Source organism: Cetorhinus maximus, chromosome 12 (assembly GCF_964194155.1).
Source record: "Cetorhinus maximus chromosome 12, sCetMax3.hap1.1, whole genome shotgun sequence".
In the NCBI taxonomy this organism is placed as follows: Eukaryota; Metazoa; Chordata; class Chondrichthyes; order Lamniformes; family Cetorhinidae; genus Cetorhinus; species Cetorhinus maximus.
In genome coordinates this window covers 52,884,300-52,899,233 of record NC_135890.1, presented here as the reverse complement: position 1 = coordinate 52,899,233, position 14,934 = coordinate 52,884,300, and the positions used below count along the sequence as shown (strand labels likewise).

At 45.0% G+C, this 14,934-nt stretch overlaps 1 protein-coding gene and 1 long non-coding RNA gene across 2 annotated transcripts in view; both read right to left on the bottom strand.

The window, feature by feature from the left end:
- LOC144687449 (uncharacterized) overlaps positions 1-14,934 on the bottom strand; it is a 182,155-nt gene that overhangs the window by 26,426 nt on the left and 140,795 nt on the right. The window lies entirely within an intron of this gene.
- The window catches only part of LOC144687448 (solute carrier organic anion transporter family member 1C1-like), an 83,375-nt gene that overhangs the window by 10,276 nt on the left and 58,165 nt on the right, over positions 1-14,934 (bottom strand). Inside the window, exon 12 of the mRNA XM_078553604.1 lies at positions 12,121-12,185. Coding sequence (XP_078409730.1) covers positions 12,121-12,185 — 65 coding nt within the window. The remainder of the gene's footprint in view (positions 1-12,120; positions 12,186-14,934) is intronic.

Sequence of the window (14,934 nt, the reverse complement as noted above, 5' to 3'; positions counted from 1 at the left end):
TAATAAAGGGGGAAAAAATGGAGAATGGAGAAAACTAGCAAGAAATATAAACTCAGACAGTAAAGTCTTTTACGAGTATATAAAACGAAAGAGAGAAAATGAAGTAAGCACTGGTTCCTTAGAGGGTGGGACTGGGGAATTAATAATGGAAAACAAGGAAATGTCATAGATTTTGAACAAGTATTTTGTCTCTGTCTTCACAGTAGAGGACGCAAAAAGCAACCCAAAAATGTAGAAAATCAAGAGGCAAAAGGGATGGAGGAACTTAAAACAATCACAATCACCAGAGAAAAAGTACTAAGAAAACTAATGGGACTAAAGGCTGACAAATCCACTGTACCTGATGGCCTGTATCCTAGGATCTTAAAGGAAGTGCTGCAGAGATAATGGATGTTTTGGTGGTAATGTTCCAAAATTCCCTATATTCTGGAAAGATCTGACTGATTGGAAAACCACAAATGTAACACCGCTATTCAAGAAAGGAGAGAGACAGAAAGCAGGAAACTCTAGGCCAGTTAGTCTATTATCCAGCATTGGGAAAATGCTAGAATCCATTATTAAGGAGGTAATAGCAGGACATTTAGAAAATCAGAATACATTCAGACAGAGTCAACATTGTTTTGTGAAAGGGAAATCACGTTTGACAAATTTATTAGAGTTCCTTGAGGATGTAAAAAGCAGGATGGATAAATGTAGGTGTAGTGTATTTTGATTTCTAAAAGGCATTTGATAAGGTGCCACATAAAAAGCTACTACACAAGATAAGAGCTCATGGTGCTGGGGCTGCTATATTAGCATGGATAGAGGACTGACTAACAGGGAACAGAGAGCCAGGGTAAATGGGTCATTTTCAGATTGGTGACCTGTAACTAGCGGAGTGCCACAGGGATCAGTGTTGGAACCTCAATTATTTATAATCTGTATCAATGACTTAGATGAAGGGACCAATTGCATTGTAGCCAAATTTGCTGATGATACAAAGAAAGGTAGGAAACCAAGTTGTGAGGAGGATACAAAGAGTCTACGAAGGGATATAGGTAAGTTAAGTGAGTGGGCAAAAAATTGGCAGATGGAGTATAATGTGGGAAAATGTGAAGTTTTCCACTTTGACAGGAAGAATAGAAAAGCAGAATATTATTTAAATGGAGAAAAGCTTGCCGATACTGATGTCTATTCCATGTACAATATCAAAGTAGTAAAAACTGAACCAATAACCGTTACCTTTCAAATGAACGGGAAGCCTCTAGTCATGGAGGTAGACACGGGAACCTCAACCACAGTGGTGGGAGAATACACATTTAATTACCTAAATGAAGGTATCCAGCCACTGAATCTGGAGCAAACCACGGCTCACCTGAAGGCATACACTGGTGAATCAATATAGGTAAAGGACATCACCACAGTACCTGTGTCCTATAGGCGACAGTCAGCCAGCTTCCAGTGATCACAGTGACAGGTGAATGACCTGGTCTTCTGGGCTGTGACTGGTTACAAAAAATTAAGCTCAACTGGACAGAAATCTTTCAAGTGAGAACAGGAAGAGTTCCTGAATTGATAAGGGAATATGACAGTGTATTTTGGAATGAGTTAGGAGAATCAAAGGACCTTCACAGGATGCAAGGATCCCTCAGGTCAGAGTTGGTTCCACAGGAAAATCATGAAAAGAAACGAAACAAATACAGTGCCACTCTGAACAAACTGAAGCAATAGTTGGCAGAAAAGACTCAACGATGTTCAGTGTTCCAGGAGGAAGCCAAAAGATACAAGAAGGAGACGGAAGAGCTGAAGAATCAGCTGATTAAAACAAAAGAGGCATTAGAAGGAAAAGTTATGGGACTCTGTAAGATGCGAGTGGGTAACGAAGCCATGGGTAGCTCAACCACCGAACTGAACCAAGTTAAAATTTCACCAGAGAGAAATTTGGCCGACTGTGAAATCAAAATGAAGGACGAGACAAAACTCTACGGCAAACAGAAAAAGAAAAGACAGAAATCAGATCAGGAAGACCAATCGGTTCTGTCTCCATAACCTTCTCTGCTGCCGAGAAGGGCTATTCACAACTAGAAAAGGAAAGTTTATCAGTAACATTTGGAGTGAAGAAATTACATCAATATTTGCATGGACGACATTTCACCATAGTGTCGGACCATAAACCACTAATGGGTTTATTTAGTAAGGATAAAGCCATTCTGCCAATATCCTCAGCAAGAATTCAACATGGGGCTTTGACATTATCGCCATATGAGTACATCTTCACGCACTGTCCTGGTGTGCATATTGCAAATGCAGATGCACTCAGTCATCTTCCATTACCAGATAGCATTGTACATGCTCCAGTGCCACAAGAAGTTGTGCTTGTGTTGAATTTCTTGGACTCTTCACCTGTGTGCGCGAAGCAAATAAGGAATTGGATAAACAGGGATCCAATTTTGTCTATAGTCCGAGACTTGGTATCGCAAGGATGGTCGAGTTCACCAGTGTCTGAAGAGATGAGACCATTCAATTCCCGAAAAACAGAGTTAAATTATCAATATGGAATCTTGTTGTGCGAATCAAGAGTCGCCGTCCCTTCGCAAGGAAGGGAACCACACTCGACAGAGCTTCACAGTGTGCATCCTGGCATATCGAAGATGAAGATGCTTGCGTGAAGTTATGTCTGTTGGCCAGGCATGGACAGTGACATTGAAATCCTGGTCAAAAACTGTCTCCAGTGTCAGCAACAACAGAAGTTGCCTGTTTTAACTCTACTGCATCTGTGGGAGTGGCCTGATCAACCCTGGATTAGACTACATATAGACTATGTTGGTCCATTTTTAGGTGCCATGTTTTTATTGATCATCGATGCATATTCTAAGTGGATGGATGTGTATGAAGTTAGATCACTGACATCATGTGCAACTATTGAAAAGCTGTGCCAATGTTTTAGCATACATGGCCTACCGGAAGTCATTGTTTTGGATAACGGCACTGTCTTCGCTAGTACAGGATTTCAGAGATTCATGAGTTTAAATGGAATTAAACATTTTAAAATTATCCCTCATCATATGGGTTAGCTGAAAGAGCTGTGCAAACTTTCAAATCAGGAATGAAGAAGTTATCCGAAGGTACTTTAGAAACTTGTCTTTCAAGTTTTTTTCTCAATTATGGTACGACTCCTCATGCAACTACGGGTTCAACAGCGTCTGAATTACTGATGAAATGCTACCTTTGTACAAGGTTAAGTTGGTGTTTCCAAACTTAGAAGGGCAGGTAGAGAAGAATCAGTGTAGTTAGAAATTGAATCACGATATTCGTAGCAATGCTCGAAGATTTACTGTGGGAGATATAGATTTCATGTGGAATTTTGGAAATAGACCGAATTGGGTTCCTGGTATAATTGTCCCTGAAGCTGGACCCTTGTCATTCCAAGTGGAAATGGAAGACCGGATTGTTCGAAAACATGTGGATCATCTAAGGAGTAGAGAGACATTCCAACAATCAACTATTCCGTCTGTAATTGATGTCAAACCTTTAATCCCTGAGGTGGCAAATCAACCTAGGATAGACATACCTGATGTCCCTGTTGAATGATCTAATCCTGAACTGCCACTTTCTAAGAATGCCCCTGATACTGCCGTTCCTGATCATGTTGATCCAATAGGAGAATCAAAGTGGTACAGCTACGCCGCTCTAACCGAATTAGAAAACCATCTCAGAGACTTTGGGCGGAATCATCCCAGATTTGCACAAAATGCAGTGGTAGGCAGGTAAAATGACGTTTTGCCCGCTGGCTGCGATGGCGGGTTTTCACGCCATATCATCCCAAATCCGCCACATTATTTATGCATTCCCAGGAAACACATTGTTTCCATGGTGGGCGGGCTCTCATTCACCTGCCTGCCATCACCTCATTGTTTCATCACACCAGGCGCCATATTTAAAGTCCAGCCATGCACACACATCTCAGTGCTTCCAGTCCATGGTTGCTGCAGGGAAGATGTCCATGAAAGGCAAAAAGACTGCAGCCCCTAGGTTCAGTGACTAGTCACTGGGATGTCTTTTGAATGCCGTGGAATCCTGCCGGGATGTCCTCTACCCCTGCTTTGGCTGCAGCAAGTGCAGCGGTGTGACCAGCCAGGCTTGGGAGGTGGTGGTAGCGGTGATCAGTGCCAATGCCCTTCAAAAGAGGACAGCCACCCAGTGCCGCAAGAGAATGAATGATCTCCTCCATTCCACCAGGGTAAGTCACTCATCTAATCACTCTCAACTCACATACTCACAAACCCATCACACATCCACAGGGCCCTCATTCACTGCCAGCTCAAGGGACATCACCATTCACTCTCTCACACACACCATCATTGTCCTCAGCCCGCCTATGGGACCACTCACCACCCACATATGCTGAGGACACTCATCTGGCCTGGCAGGTGTCCTGCTTAAACTCTCTCCATCTTTATTCCTGCAGGACAAGCTGGCACACAACAAGAGGGGAGGTCACAGACTTGTGGAGAAATGCCTGAAATCAATGTCCTCATGGACTTTGAAAACAGAGCCAGCTGGTCGGCAAGGATCTGGACTGCTCCTGTGCTGACGGTGAGGTCGGCGCTGCTCTACCAAGTGAGAATCCAGCAGTGCAACATCCATCAGACAACAATGCCGTGAGTGATGTGACCTGTTTCACAGGTCACTGCCATGTACTAATTATCTCCCCTTGCTTCTGCAGGCACATCTGCCAAACAGCCGACAGAGTCCATGACCCAGGGCCTCAAATCAAGCCCCGAAGAAACCTCTGAAGTGGAATCTGGAGGGACACTCCTTGAAGTCTTGTCACAGTGCTCACCCACACCCTCCACCAGCGCAGACACACACACCTCGGTGGGACCTACCTTCAGAATAGCCTCAGGATCACAATCTGGTGAGCACATCGCACTGTCTGATCCATAGCAGGCAGCAGCAGTGACTTCCCATGTGTCCGGCACTCGGAGGACTAATGGAGACTGGAAATTTGCTGAGTCCAAGTCAGATGATGAGCCTCTGGACTCAGTCATACCTCAGTTGCTGGAGCTGCGAAGCCAAGCTCAGGAACATCAGGAAGGGATGTCCGCTGCACTCCTCAGATTGCAAGGCACGATGGAGGAGTCTGTTCGCCTTCACTCTGAGGTGATAGTGCTGGCATGTCAATGCACTAAGGTTAATACTGGTAAGATCATGGCTGCCATGGAGACTGTGGTCCAGGACATCAATCCTGCATTGCAGCACAGGCTCAACTCCATCGCCGATGCCATAGTTGGCCTCCAACAGTGTGTACGCAGGAAGGGTACCTGGAAGCTCGATCTCACTCCAGCTGCCCCTGCTCCTCAAGGAGTCGGCCTGGAACCCCCGGGCACCCATAGGGAGGAGGATCAGCAGGTGCACACTCCAGGCCCATCCATCCAGGTGACTCCAAGAGTGTCCAGCCCACCTGATTCCCCTCTTCCTTTGACCTCAGTAACCCCACAGGCCGAGGAGGGTGCCACTGCCACACAACAGGACCCTGAAAGCAGGCCAGGGCCCTCCAAGTCTCAGCCCTTCAGAGGATGCCCACCAAATGTCATCACAGACAGGGTGTAGCAGTCAGCAGGCTGCCTCCACCTCTGCTGTGGATGTCCGAGGAGCACCAAGACGTAGCGGCAGGGTTAGGAAGGTTAAGAAGAATTAGTTGCAAAGCCTGGGCACAGGTTTTAATCACTTGCACATACTGTTCACTATTGTCAATAAACTCCTAAGAATGTCTCCCTGCCTATAGCTCTTTGTTCGGGTGTTCTTGCCACTCAGATGTAAAACCTTTCTGCACAAGATAAAGGCAGGTGTCTCAGTCCAGGGCCTCTTCCCTGTGCTCTGTGCAGCCTTCAGACCAAAGTGCTCGTCCGGCCTCACACTCCCTGGACACATTACTGATGCCTGTACCTCGGCGGTACTTGTCATTGCTGTCAGAATGTCGTGGGCAGGCGTCACAGAGTTCCATCATTCTCTCTGTGTGCTCTCAGCACCTTTAAGGTGGAGCTGTCCCCCATCTCTTCAGCATCTGTGACCAGTGATGCTGTGCTCCTGAAGGGCTCAGGCGCTGAAGGCGGACAAAGGATCAGATGTTTCTAAAGTTTCATGGCTGCGTCTCTATGATATGACCCTGATTACAGAGTACAAGTGAGCTGCCCTCAGCTAGACAGGAGTCAGACATTCTCAGAGGCTCTGTGAAGATCTATGGAGTGTCCTCACTGCATCTTGTCATCATCCTCCTGCAATCAAGCGACTATTAGGGCCTCCACTACGTCTCCATGGCAGGCGCATTCTCACAGTGGGTATTTGCACTGCCATAAACTAGATTGGAGTCAAACGTTCACAGATGCGATGTGAGGATCTATGGGGGTCACCTCACTATATGTCGTTATCATCCTCCACAAACCTAGCAGCTATGAGGGCCTCCTGGGCATGCCTGCCTTGTCTAGCCAGCGTGAGGGCCTCATCCCCGTTATTGTCGCCTCCGAGGACCTCCTCAGCCTCATCCTTGTTGACGTCCTCCTCATTGGAAGAGACCTCCAGCTCCCCCTCAGCCAGCTCCTCACCCTGTTGCAGCGCCAGATTGTAAAGGGTGCAGCAGATGACGATGATGTTTGATACCCTCTGCAGAACATTTTTCAGGGCTCCACCAGACCGGTCCTGGCACCAGAACCTCATATCCAGCATCCCGATGGTTTGCTCCACCAAGGTGCAAGCTGCTGCATGAGCCTCATTATAGCGTCGCTCTGCTGTAGTCTGAGGCTGCCATGCCAATGTCATCAGCCACGTCCTCTGCGGGTAGACCTTGTCCCCAAGGAGCCATCCCTGCAGCCTTTGTGGATCCTGGAAGATTCCAGGGATCTGTGACCGACTGAGGGTGTAGGCATCTTGCACACTTCCTGGAAACTGTGCGCACACCTGCAGGATGCGATTCTGGTGGTCGCACACCAACTGCACATTCAGCGAGTGGAACCCCTTGCAGTTGATGTAGTTCACCATGTGTTGCGACAGAGATCTGAGTGTCACGCGAGGGCAGTTGATCGCAGCCTGCAACTATGGGAAACCCAAGATCTAGGCGAATCCAATCGCTCTTGCATCCTTGCTGTCCTGGTCGATATGCATAAAGTTGTGTGCCCTCGCAAAGATGGCATCCGTGACCTCATGGATGCATTTGTGGGTGGAGGCTTGAGACATCCCATAGAGGTCACCTGTGGAGCTGTTAGGAAATAGAGATAGCTTAATTAAGTTATATTTGTATTTGTGGATGTTAGGAATGAGTTTTAGCTTTAAAGTTTAAGTTTGATTTGTATTTCTGTATCTGTGTGTTAAGAAAGGTTAAATGGAGTTTTGGTTTCACTTTAAAAGCTACTTACGTTTCTAATAAGATGTTTACGATCCTTATAAAGTGAAAGTAAACACATAAGAGTAGGAAGAACAGTGTTGTTGCCTAGCAACAGGAGGCCAGATAGGCAGGTTCCTCCCCCAGACACACACACAGCAGTTTGTTTTGGAAGCTGTTGAGTTCAGTTGGTTTGAAGGCAGCTGTGAAGCAGAAGCAGCCTGAAAGGAGACAGATAGCAAATCCCAGGCTAAGAAAAACTCCAAAAGTCCAGGGCAGTGGAAGAGGAGAAAGTCTGAAGAAGACCTTCTCGTTAAAGAAAGGGCAGGAACCTGGAAAAAGGTCCTATTAAGTGAAGTTAAGAGTGAGGGGCAGAGAGAAAGGCTCCAAGCTTCAGATTTAAAGTGAGAACAGCTTGCAAGAAGCAAGAAGATTCAAAGAGACAACTGAAGGTCTGTAATTCTTGCTATGGACATGTGAAGCAGTGGTGTACTGTTAAGGCTGAGTTGGTGAGAGAGGGTCCATGGAAGACAGCTTGAGTGCATGTGGTGACCCAGGGAAGTGGAACATCAGAAGGAGAGTTTGAAACCCTGGAGATGAACCCTTGTGGAAGGTGTCTGAGCGAAAATGACAGTTTGGGGGAAGATTTCAAGGCAAGGTCTTGGAGAGTGGAGATTGGAATCCCTCGTGTGAAGGACAGAATTCAGTGAGCCTGGTTGGCTCACTGTGTGACAAGCAGCTGGGGGGAGCTGAGGAGCGATACATAGCATCTGGCTGACGTGGCATCTGTCACTTGGTTTCAGAGTACGGTGTGTCTGACCACAGGGTGTCTATCGATACCCAGACTGTGAACTTACTGTGGATATTAGAGTATAACATAGCTTTTGGAACTTGTGTTATGCTTACAAATCTGTAAAGGTATAGTTGTGGGTGAAGGAGTATTGTAATATAGTTCATCTTTTCTTGTTAAATAAATGTTTTATTATTTTGTTAAAAGTTCATCAGCTGACTCCTATGCTTCTGTTCATAGCTACTCTCCACGTATATAAACAAACAAAAATAAAAGTTAGGATCTATAAAACTGGGTTCCACTCTGGGATCAGGCTTGTGCAAGGGTAACCTCAGCTTGGATCATAACAGGAGCCCTGAAAGGAGCCACTGGCATAGAAATTGAGCACCACTGTCACTTTCACAGCCACAGGCAGTGGATGCCCTCCATGTCCCCGTGGCACTAGATCATGCAGTAGCTGGCAGATGTGACTGACCAGTTCCCTAGACATGCGCAGTCTTCGGTAACACTGGTTGTCAGTCATCTGTAGGAATGAAAGGCGGCATCTATAGGCTCTGGGTGTCATTAGGCACTGGCCAGCGACGGCTCACTGTGGCCCTTAGACGGTGTGTGCAGGAGCCCCAGCCGCCCCTTCTTCCTGAGGTTGCTGCTCCTGCCCCTGTGCAGCCAGGAGCCTGAGTCACTCTCTCCTCCATCTTCTTCACACTCTGTAGGCCATCAGGTATACAGCTAGTTCACCAGGCTCCATGATCCTGATGTACTCCTCCTGCAGGATGAAAGAGAGAGACACGTGGTTAGCATGGGTGTACTGAGGATCTGTCCTGTTAAGTTTGAAGGCCCCTTACCACTTCCCAGAGATTGCTGGCCACTACTTGGATGGCCGGAGGTTAATGCGCTGCATGGCCACCCGAAACCCCACCCACCTCTGCCCCACTCCACCCGACCAATTGGCAGCTTCGCCCATTGGACTGCATGCTGTGCATGCATTCTCCTAACCCGCGCTGCAAGGCTGCACTGTTAGCTTGAACCATGGGGGAGACTGGTCCAAACCGGGATGCTGACATTGCAGGAGGCTGTGAGCACCTCCAGCAGCGACTGCCACATGGCCAGCTTTAGCAAGGAGATTGTACAACGTGCCCAGTCATCCAACTGTTCTGCAATCCAATAAAACGCTCAGACTTTGCAGCCTGTGCCTGAGAGGTGAAAAGCTCTGGAGCACTTGGTGGCACTTTGATGCCTCTGCGTTGCTTAAGTGGGCAGATAAACTAGAGGCCCAACTCCAATCACATCAATGTGGCTGCGCATGAACTGTCTCAGCTGCAGAGGATTGGTCATTTTATGCAAGGTTTCTCCAATGCGTGGCCACTTCCCTCGCCCAACCTACCCCCACCCCGAATGCTTGTGCGCTATATTCAACTGCAGGGCTGCCCTTTCCCTCCCTGACCCCCCAGCAGTTGCCTCAACGGCAGGGCTGCCCTTGACCCCTGCCCCCCACCCCCCCCCAATGCTCCTCAAGCTTGAAGTCTAACAAGCGACCCTGGCCGTTGCTGTGTACTCACCTCCGAGTTCCCGTCAAAGTGCAGCCCGCCAAGCGCACGCCCTTTATGTGCAGTTGCGAAATACGTCGGCATGCTTTCCCGCCAACGTGGACGGACGATCCAGCGGGGTGGGGACAATTCCGGCGGGCTGGCCTAATAATGATGTGCAGATGTGTTACAATGAGGTTCCCGACGTCCGATAGCGGGAAGCGCGGCCCGCTGGAGGACTGAGCAGACAATCGCAAACTAGTTTCTTGCTGTCATGAAACTGATCACACCATATTGTCCACTCACACCACCAAACACGCCCGACTATGGCGGGCACGGAAAACCCCGGCCTGAATCTTTAATCACATGGCCTGTGCATATATGTATATGTTCTGGATTAAAATACTCTTTGTAAACAAGAAATGTAAAAAGAACTAAAGGGGGTGGAAATGTAGTGATTGAAGGTGTAACCTTTCCTACTGCCTTCAGGGGGTCACGTGATTGTTCTGATGAATGAGTCCTAAGTGCGGGTAAGCCTAGAAGTGGAGCTTTCTAGTCGTGGACTTGATTCAAGCATGCAGCTTCTAAAGGAGCTCTGCAATAAAGTTATTTGGTTCAAGTAAGAAACCTGTCCAGTACCTCAAGTTCATTACAGGTTAGTTATCAGAAAAAAATTAATACCAAATCAGAGAAGGATTTGGAAAGGCATCTAAATGTATGCCCAAAGAGTTGGGTTTCAAGAATTGTCTTAAATGAAGAGTGGGAGGTGGTGAGGAAATTCCAGAGTTAGAGCAGAGGACAACCGAAGGAGGTGTGAACATTGGAAGAAATACAGGATCACTGGAACAAAGGAACAGGACTAAGTTATTCGGCCCCTCGAGACTGTTACACAAAGGAAGTGGGGGGTGAAAAAGAGGTCAGAATTGGAAGAAATTACAGTTTGCATAGTTTTGTAGGGCTGTAAGTTACAGAGATATAGAAAATCAAGGCCATGGAAGGATTTGAAACAAAGATGAGAATTTTAAAATCGAGGTGTTGCCACATAGGAAGCAAATGTTGTTCTGTGAACACAGGGGCTGTGTTTTAGAAGAGCTTAAAACATCTGCAATGCACATAAAGGTCAGCAGTCTTAATGTCTTAGCTGCAAGAGGTATGAAGAACCAACACATGAGTTAAAAGTTGAGGGTCCATGTGGCTCGTCTTTAATTGTCTGGGGTATAATGGAGACCAGTGTTTATCCAAATCAACTTAATCTGATGTCTCCCCTTTGTTCACTTTTCCCCTTTTCCAATCATGAACTCCAATAATTCATAATTCATCACTGAAAGTATTTTATTTTGTGCACAGAATAGCTAGTGTCCCAGGTTTTGGAATATTACACACACCCCTGACCTGCTCTAATCAGCTGTCTGAAGCATTGCTTTCTGAGGCTTATAGTCTTTCATAACGATCAATAAACATCTTAAATATATGAATACTTGCCCTGCTCATTATTTCTAGTGAAAGTGGAAAAACAAACAAAAAATTATATCCAAAAATACCAGTGGAAATCTTCATAAACACGTTTACATCCAACGTTAATTTACTTTTTAGCTGTACCTATTGTTGCAGACAGTGTGAAGTTGTTTAGGCCTGATTTTAATCTAACCTGCTGGGGTGACTGGGATGGGTTCTAGTTGGTTGCCTGGTTTATACAACAGCAATAACTTATATTTATACAGCACTTTAATATGACAAAATGCCTTGAGGCACTTCACAAGGGCATAATAAAACAAAATATGACACTGAGCCACATAAGGAGACATTAGGTCAAAGAGTGTTTTCAGGAGTGTCTTAAAGGAGGAAAAGTGATGTAGAGAGTTGGAGAGGTGTCGGGAACATAATTCAGAGTATAGGACCAAGGCAACTGAAGGCACGGCCACCAAGCAATTGAAATCGGGGATGCGCAAGAGGCCAGAATTGAAGGAGCACAGATATATGGCAGGGTTGTAGGGTTGGAGGTGATGACAGAGATGCTGGGAAGGATGAGGCCATGGAAGGATTTGAAAACAAGGATGAGCATTTTAAAAATCAACAGGAGCCATGTAGGTCAGTGAGCTCAAGGGTGAGTTTTGGATGACCTCAAATTTAGAGAGCGTAGGATGTGGGAGACCACACAGAAGTACATTGGAATAGCCAAGTCCAGAGGTAACGAAAGCATGAATGAGGGTTTCAGCAGCAGATGAGTTAAGACAGGGGTGAAGTCAGGTGAAGTTACAGACATTAAGCACATAATTGACTTCAATAGAGAGTAAAATTGGTCAGGGTGTAAATCGAGCGCACCCCCACTCCCAACACCCCCTGCTGCACAAAGCACCCAGTTCGTGCTGGGTGAATTAGATTACAGTTAGGACTTTAGTTGCTGAAAAAGATAAATTTAAAAACACCGTTAACCTGACAAAACTCACCGAGCATTCTTATAATCAAACTGTATATGCCTATAGCCAGTGGCTTCAGCTCTGGATCAACGGACCTAATGGAAGCAACAGACCAATTAGATCATTATAAAGACAATGAATTACTGCCCAAACTCTCTAGCAATGCTACTTAGTTTGATACATTGATAGGGTAGATGAGATAACATGTGGAGGAGGCTTGTTTTTTGTTATTCATTCATGTGGGCATTGCTGGCTCGGCCAGCACTTATTGCCCATCCCTAATTGCTCTTGCTCAGACGGCATTTAAAAGCCAGGTAGGGATGGCAGATTTCCTTCTCTAAAGGGCATTAATGAACCAGATTTTTATTGAATTCAAGTTTCACCAACTGCCATGGTGGGATTTGAACCTGGGTCCCCAGGCAATTACCCTGGCTCTCTGGAATGTTAGTTCAGTGACAATACCACCTCTCCCTGACTTATGTGGAGTATAAACACTGGCATAGATCTGTTGGGCTGAATGGCCTATTTCTGTGTAATTGTATGTCTTGCTGGTTTTCCACAACTCACAATCTTTACTATTATGATCAGAGCTATAATGGTTTTAGCTTGATCTCAACACAAAAGAAACTCCCCAAACCAAAGGAGTTGGCAGTAACTTAACAAAGAATCTGTCCCATAGTTCTCTCTTTTATCCTCAGGATTTGTCCTTTGATAGCTCTCTTGCATGCAGTGGATCATTCCATTAGCTTATAGGTTAATTATTTTGGAAATTATATTAATTTCTAATTAGCAATAATATATATTAGCCATCATACAGTGGCAGTGTTCTTGTCTCTGTATCTGAAGGTTATGAGCACAAAATCTAGACTGGAACTCCAGTGCAGGCCTGAAGGAGTACTGCACTGTCAGATGTGCTACGTTTTGAATGAGATGTTAAACTGATGCTTCGCCTATCCTCTCTGGTGAATGTAAAAGGTCTTGTCACTCTTCAAAGAAGAGTAGGGGAGTTCTGAGTGACTAATTTATCCCTTAACCAGCACCTAAAGATCAGATGACTTTATCATTTATCTCATTATGTGACTTGGTTGTGCAAATAGGTTGCTACTTTTACTACATTACAACAGTGACCACACTCCAAAGGTGCTTCATTTGGTGTAGAGCACAATGGGAAGGCCTGAGGTGCTATAGAAATGCAAGCCTTTTTTTTATAACTACAAAGTAGTAATTTTCAGTGCAATGGAGTTTGGGGAGTTCTGATCAAAACAGCTTTCCTTGTTAGGTACTCCATGGAGATACATTTTTTTTAAAGACATTCTGGAAAGCAGGCAGAATGAAAGTTAAGTCCCCACCTTTAATTTTTAAACCTACATATCTACAGGTCAGTTCTTCTGCAACACACAGACACATTCACGCACAAACACATACACACACACTTAATATGTTAATATACACAAATTGCGCATTTGAATTCTCCTCTGTAATTATTCATAACACCTCGAGTAAGGCTCCTGTAAATACCATACTTCAATGTTCTTAAATCATGCCACTCCAGCCAATTATCATAATTACAAAGCAGCATTTTTCTAAATTAGTTTTTGTGCGGTACAATACTTAATCATTTTGGGTGTTTAACTCAGCTAAGTGCAGGATCATTAGTCATTCAATTAATATAATTACAATTATATCATAGATGAACCCACATGTAATTAAAACAGCTTTATATAAACATTGTTACCTGAATAGTTTTAACTCTATAAATTATATAATTACTAAAATAACAATTTACATGAACAAAATATATTTCCTTTATTTGTGTAAGGATCCATATTGCAGCTGGTGGATTTATTTGCAAGTAATTACTAGTGCGATGTCACTCAAAATGCTAACTGGGCATAGTACCACTTTGATGAATTAGTGACGTCAGAATTTAGATTATGATAGTTTATTCTGCCTGATGGGTGATAATGGATATTATTTAAGTAGAATGATTTGATGCAGTCTCCCAGTGGACTTTAGAACAAGGCATAATATTGCCCCAGCAATTTTTGCTCAGTGCAAAAATAAAACTAAGTGATAGAAGCATTTTAACAATTATATACCATACATACTCGTATACAAGTCGAATTTCTGAGACCCCTCTTTAGGCAAAATGTTAAGGGATGGACTTTTACAGGGTAATGTTTTCAAGGGGGCTTATTCTCAATTATTGACGCTCATGTTCACATGCCAGCACAGAACCATCCTGGGTTTCCAGTCTCAGTTTCAGATGCACATGACTCACAGGGAAGTGGATTGGAGCAAGAAGAAAGCCTAAAAAGGCACATTTTTAATAATCCCTTTTGTGTTTCCTGTGGGGTCATAGGACAGCTCAGTGAACTTAGTTCCATTTCTGGGGAAGTTTTATATGCTTGCAACTCACACACTTGTGCATAATGACCCCACAGTTTGTTCCAGTCTTGCCTCAGTCATTTCAACGAAAAATTAAACTTTTACTGAAGTTCCCTCATATCTCAGTGGGAAAATTGCACTCTGTGGTTTAGCACCAATCCAGAAAGATCAGAAAATTCCTGCTTGTAATCCTGGTCTCTGCTGTGTTGCTCTGAAAAGTGAGCTGACTCAGAGTAGAGTGCCCTTGGAACATCGGGGATCGATTTTTATGTGAGGTATATGAAAAATTAAGGATTTTTTTGGCCAGGATTTGCGGGTTGACTTTTACATGGGGCAGAATTTTTCAGTTGGCATGCGGGGGCGGGTCCGACACGCTAATGCGTAAAATGAACGCGCGATGACGTCGGGCGCGTGTCCCGACGTCATCGCGCAGTCCCACGATATTTCGTTTGGCAA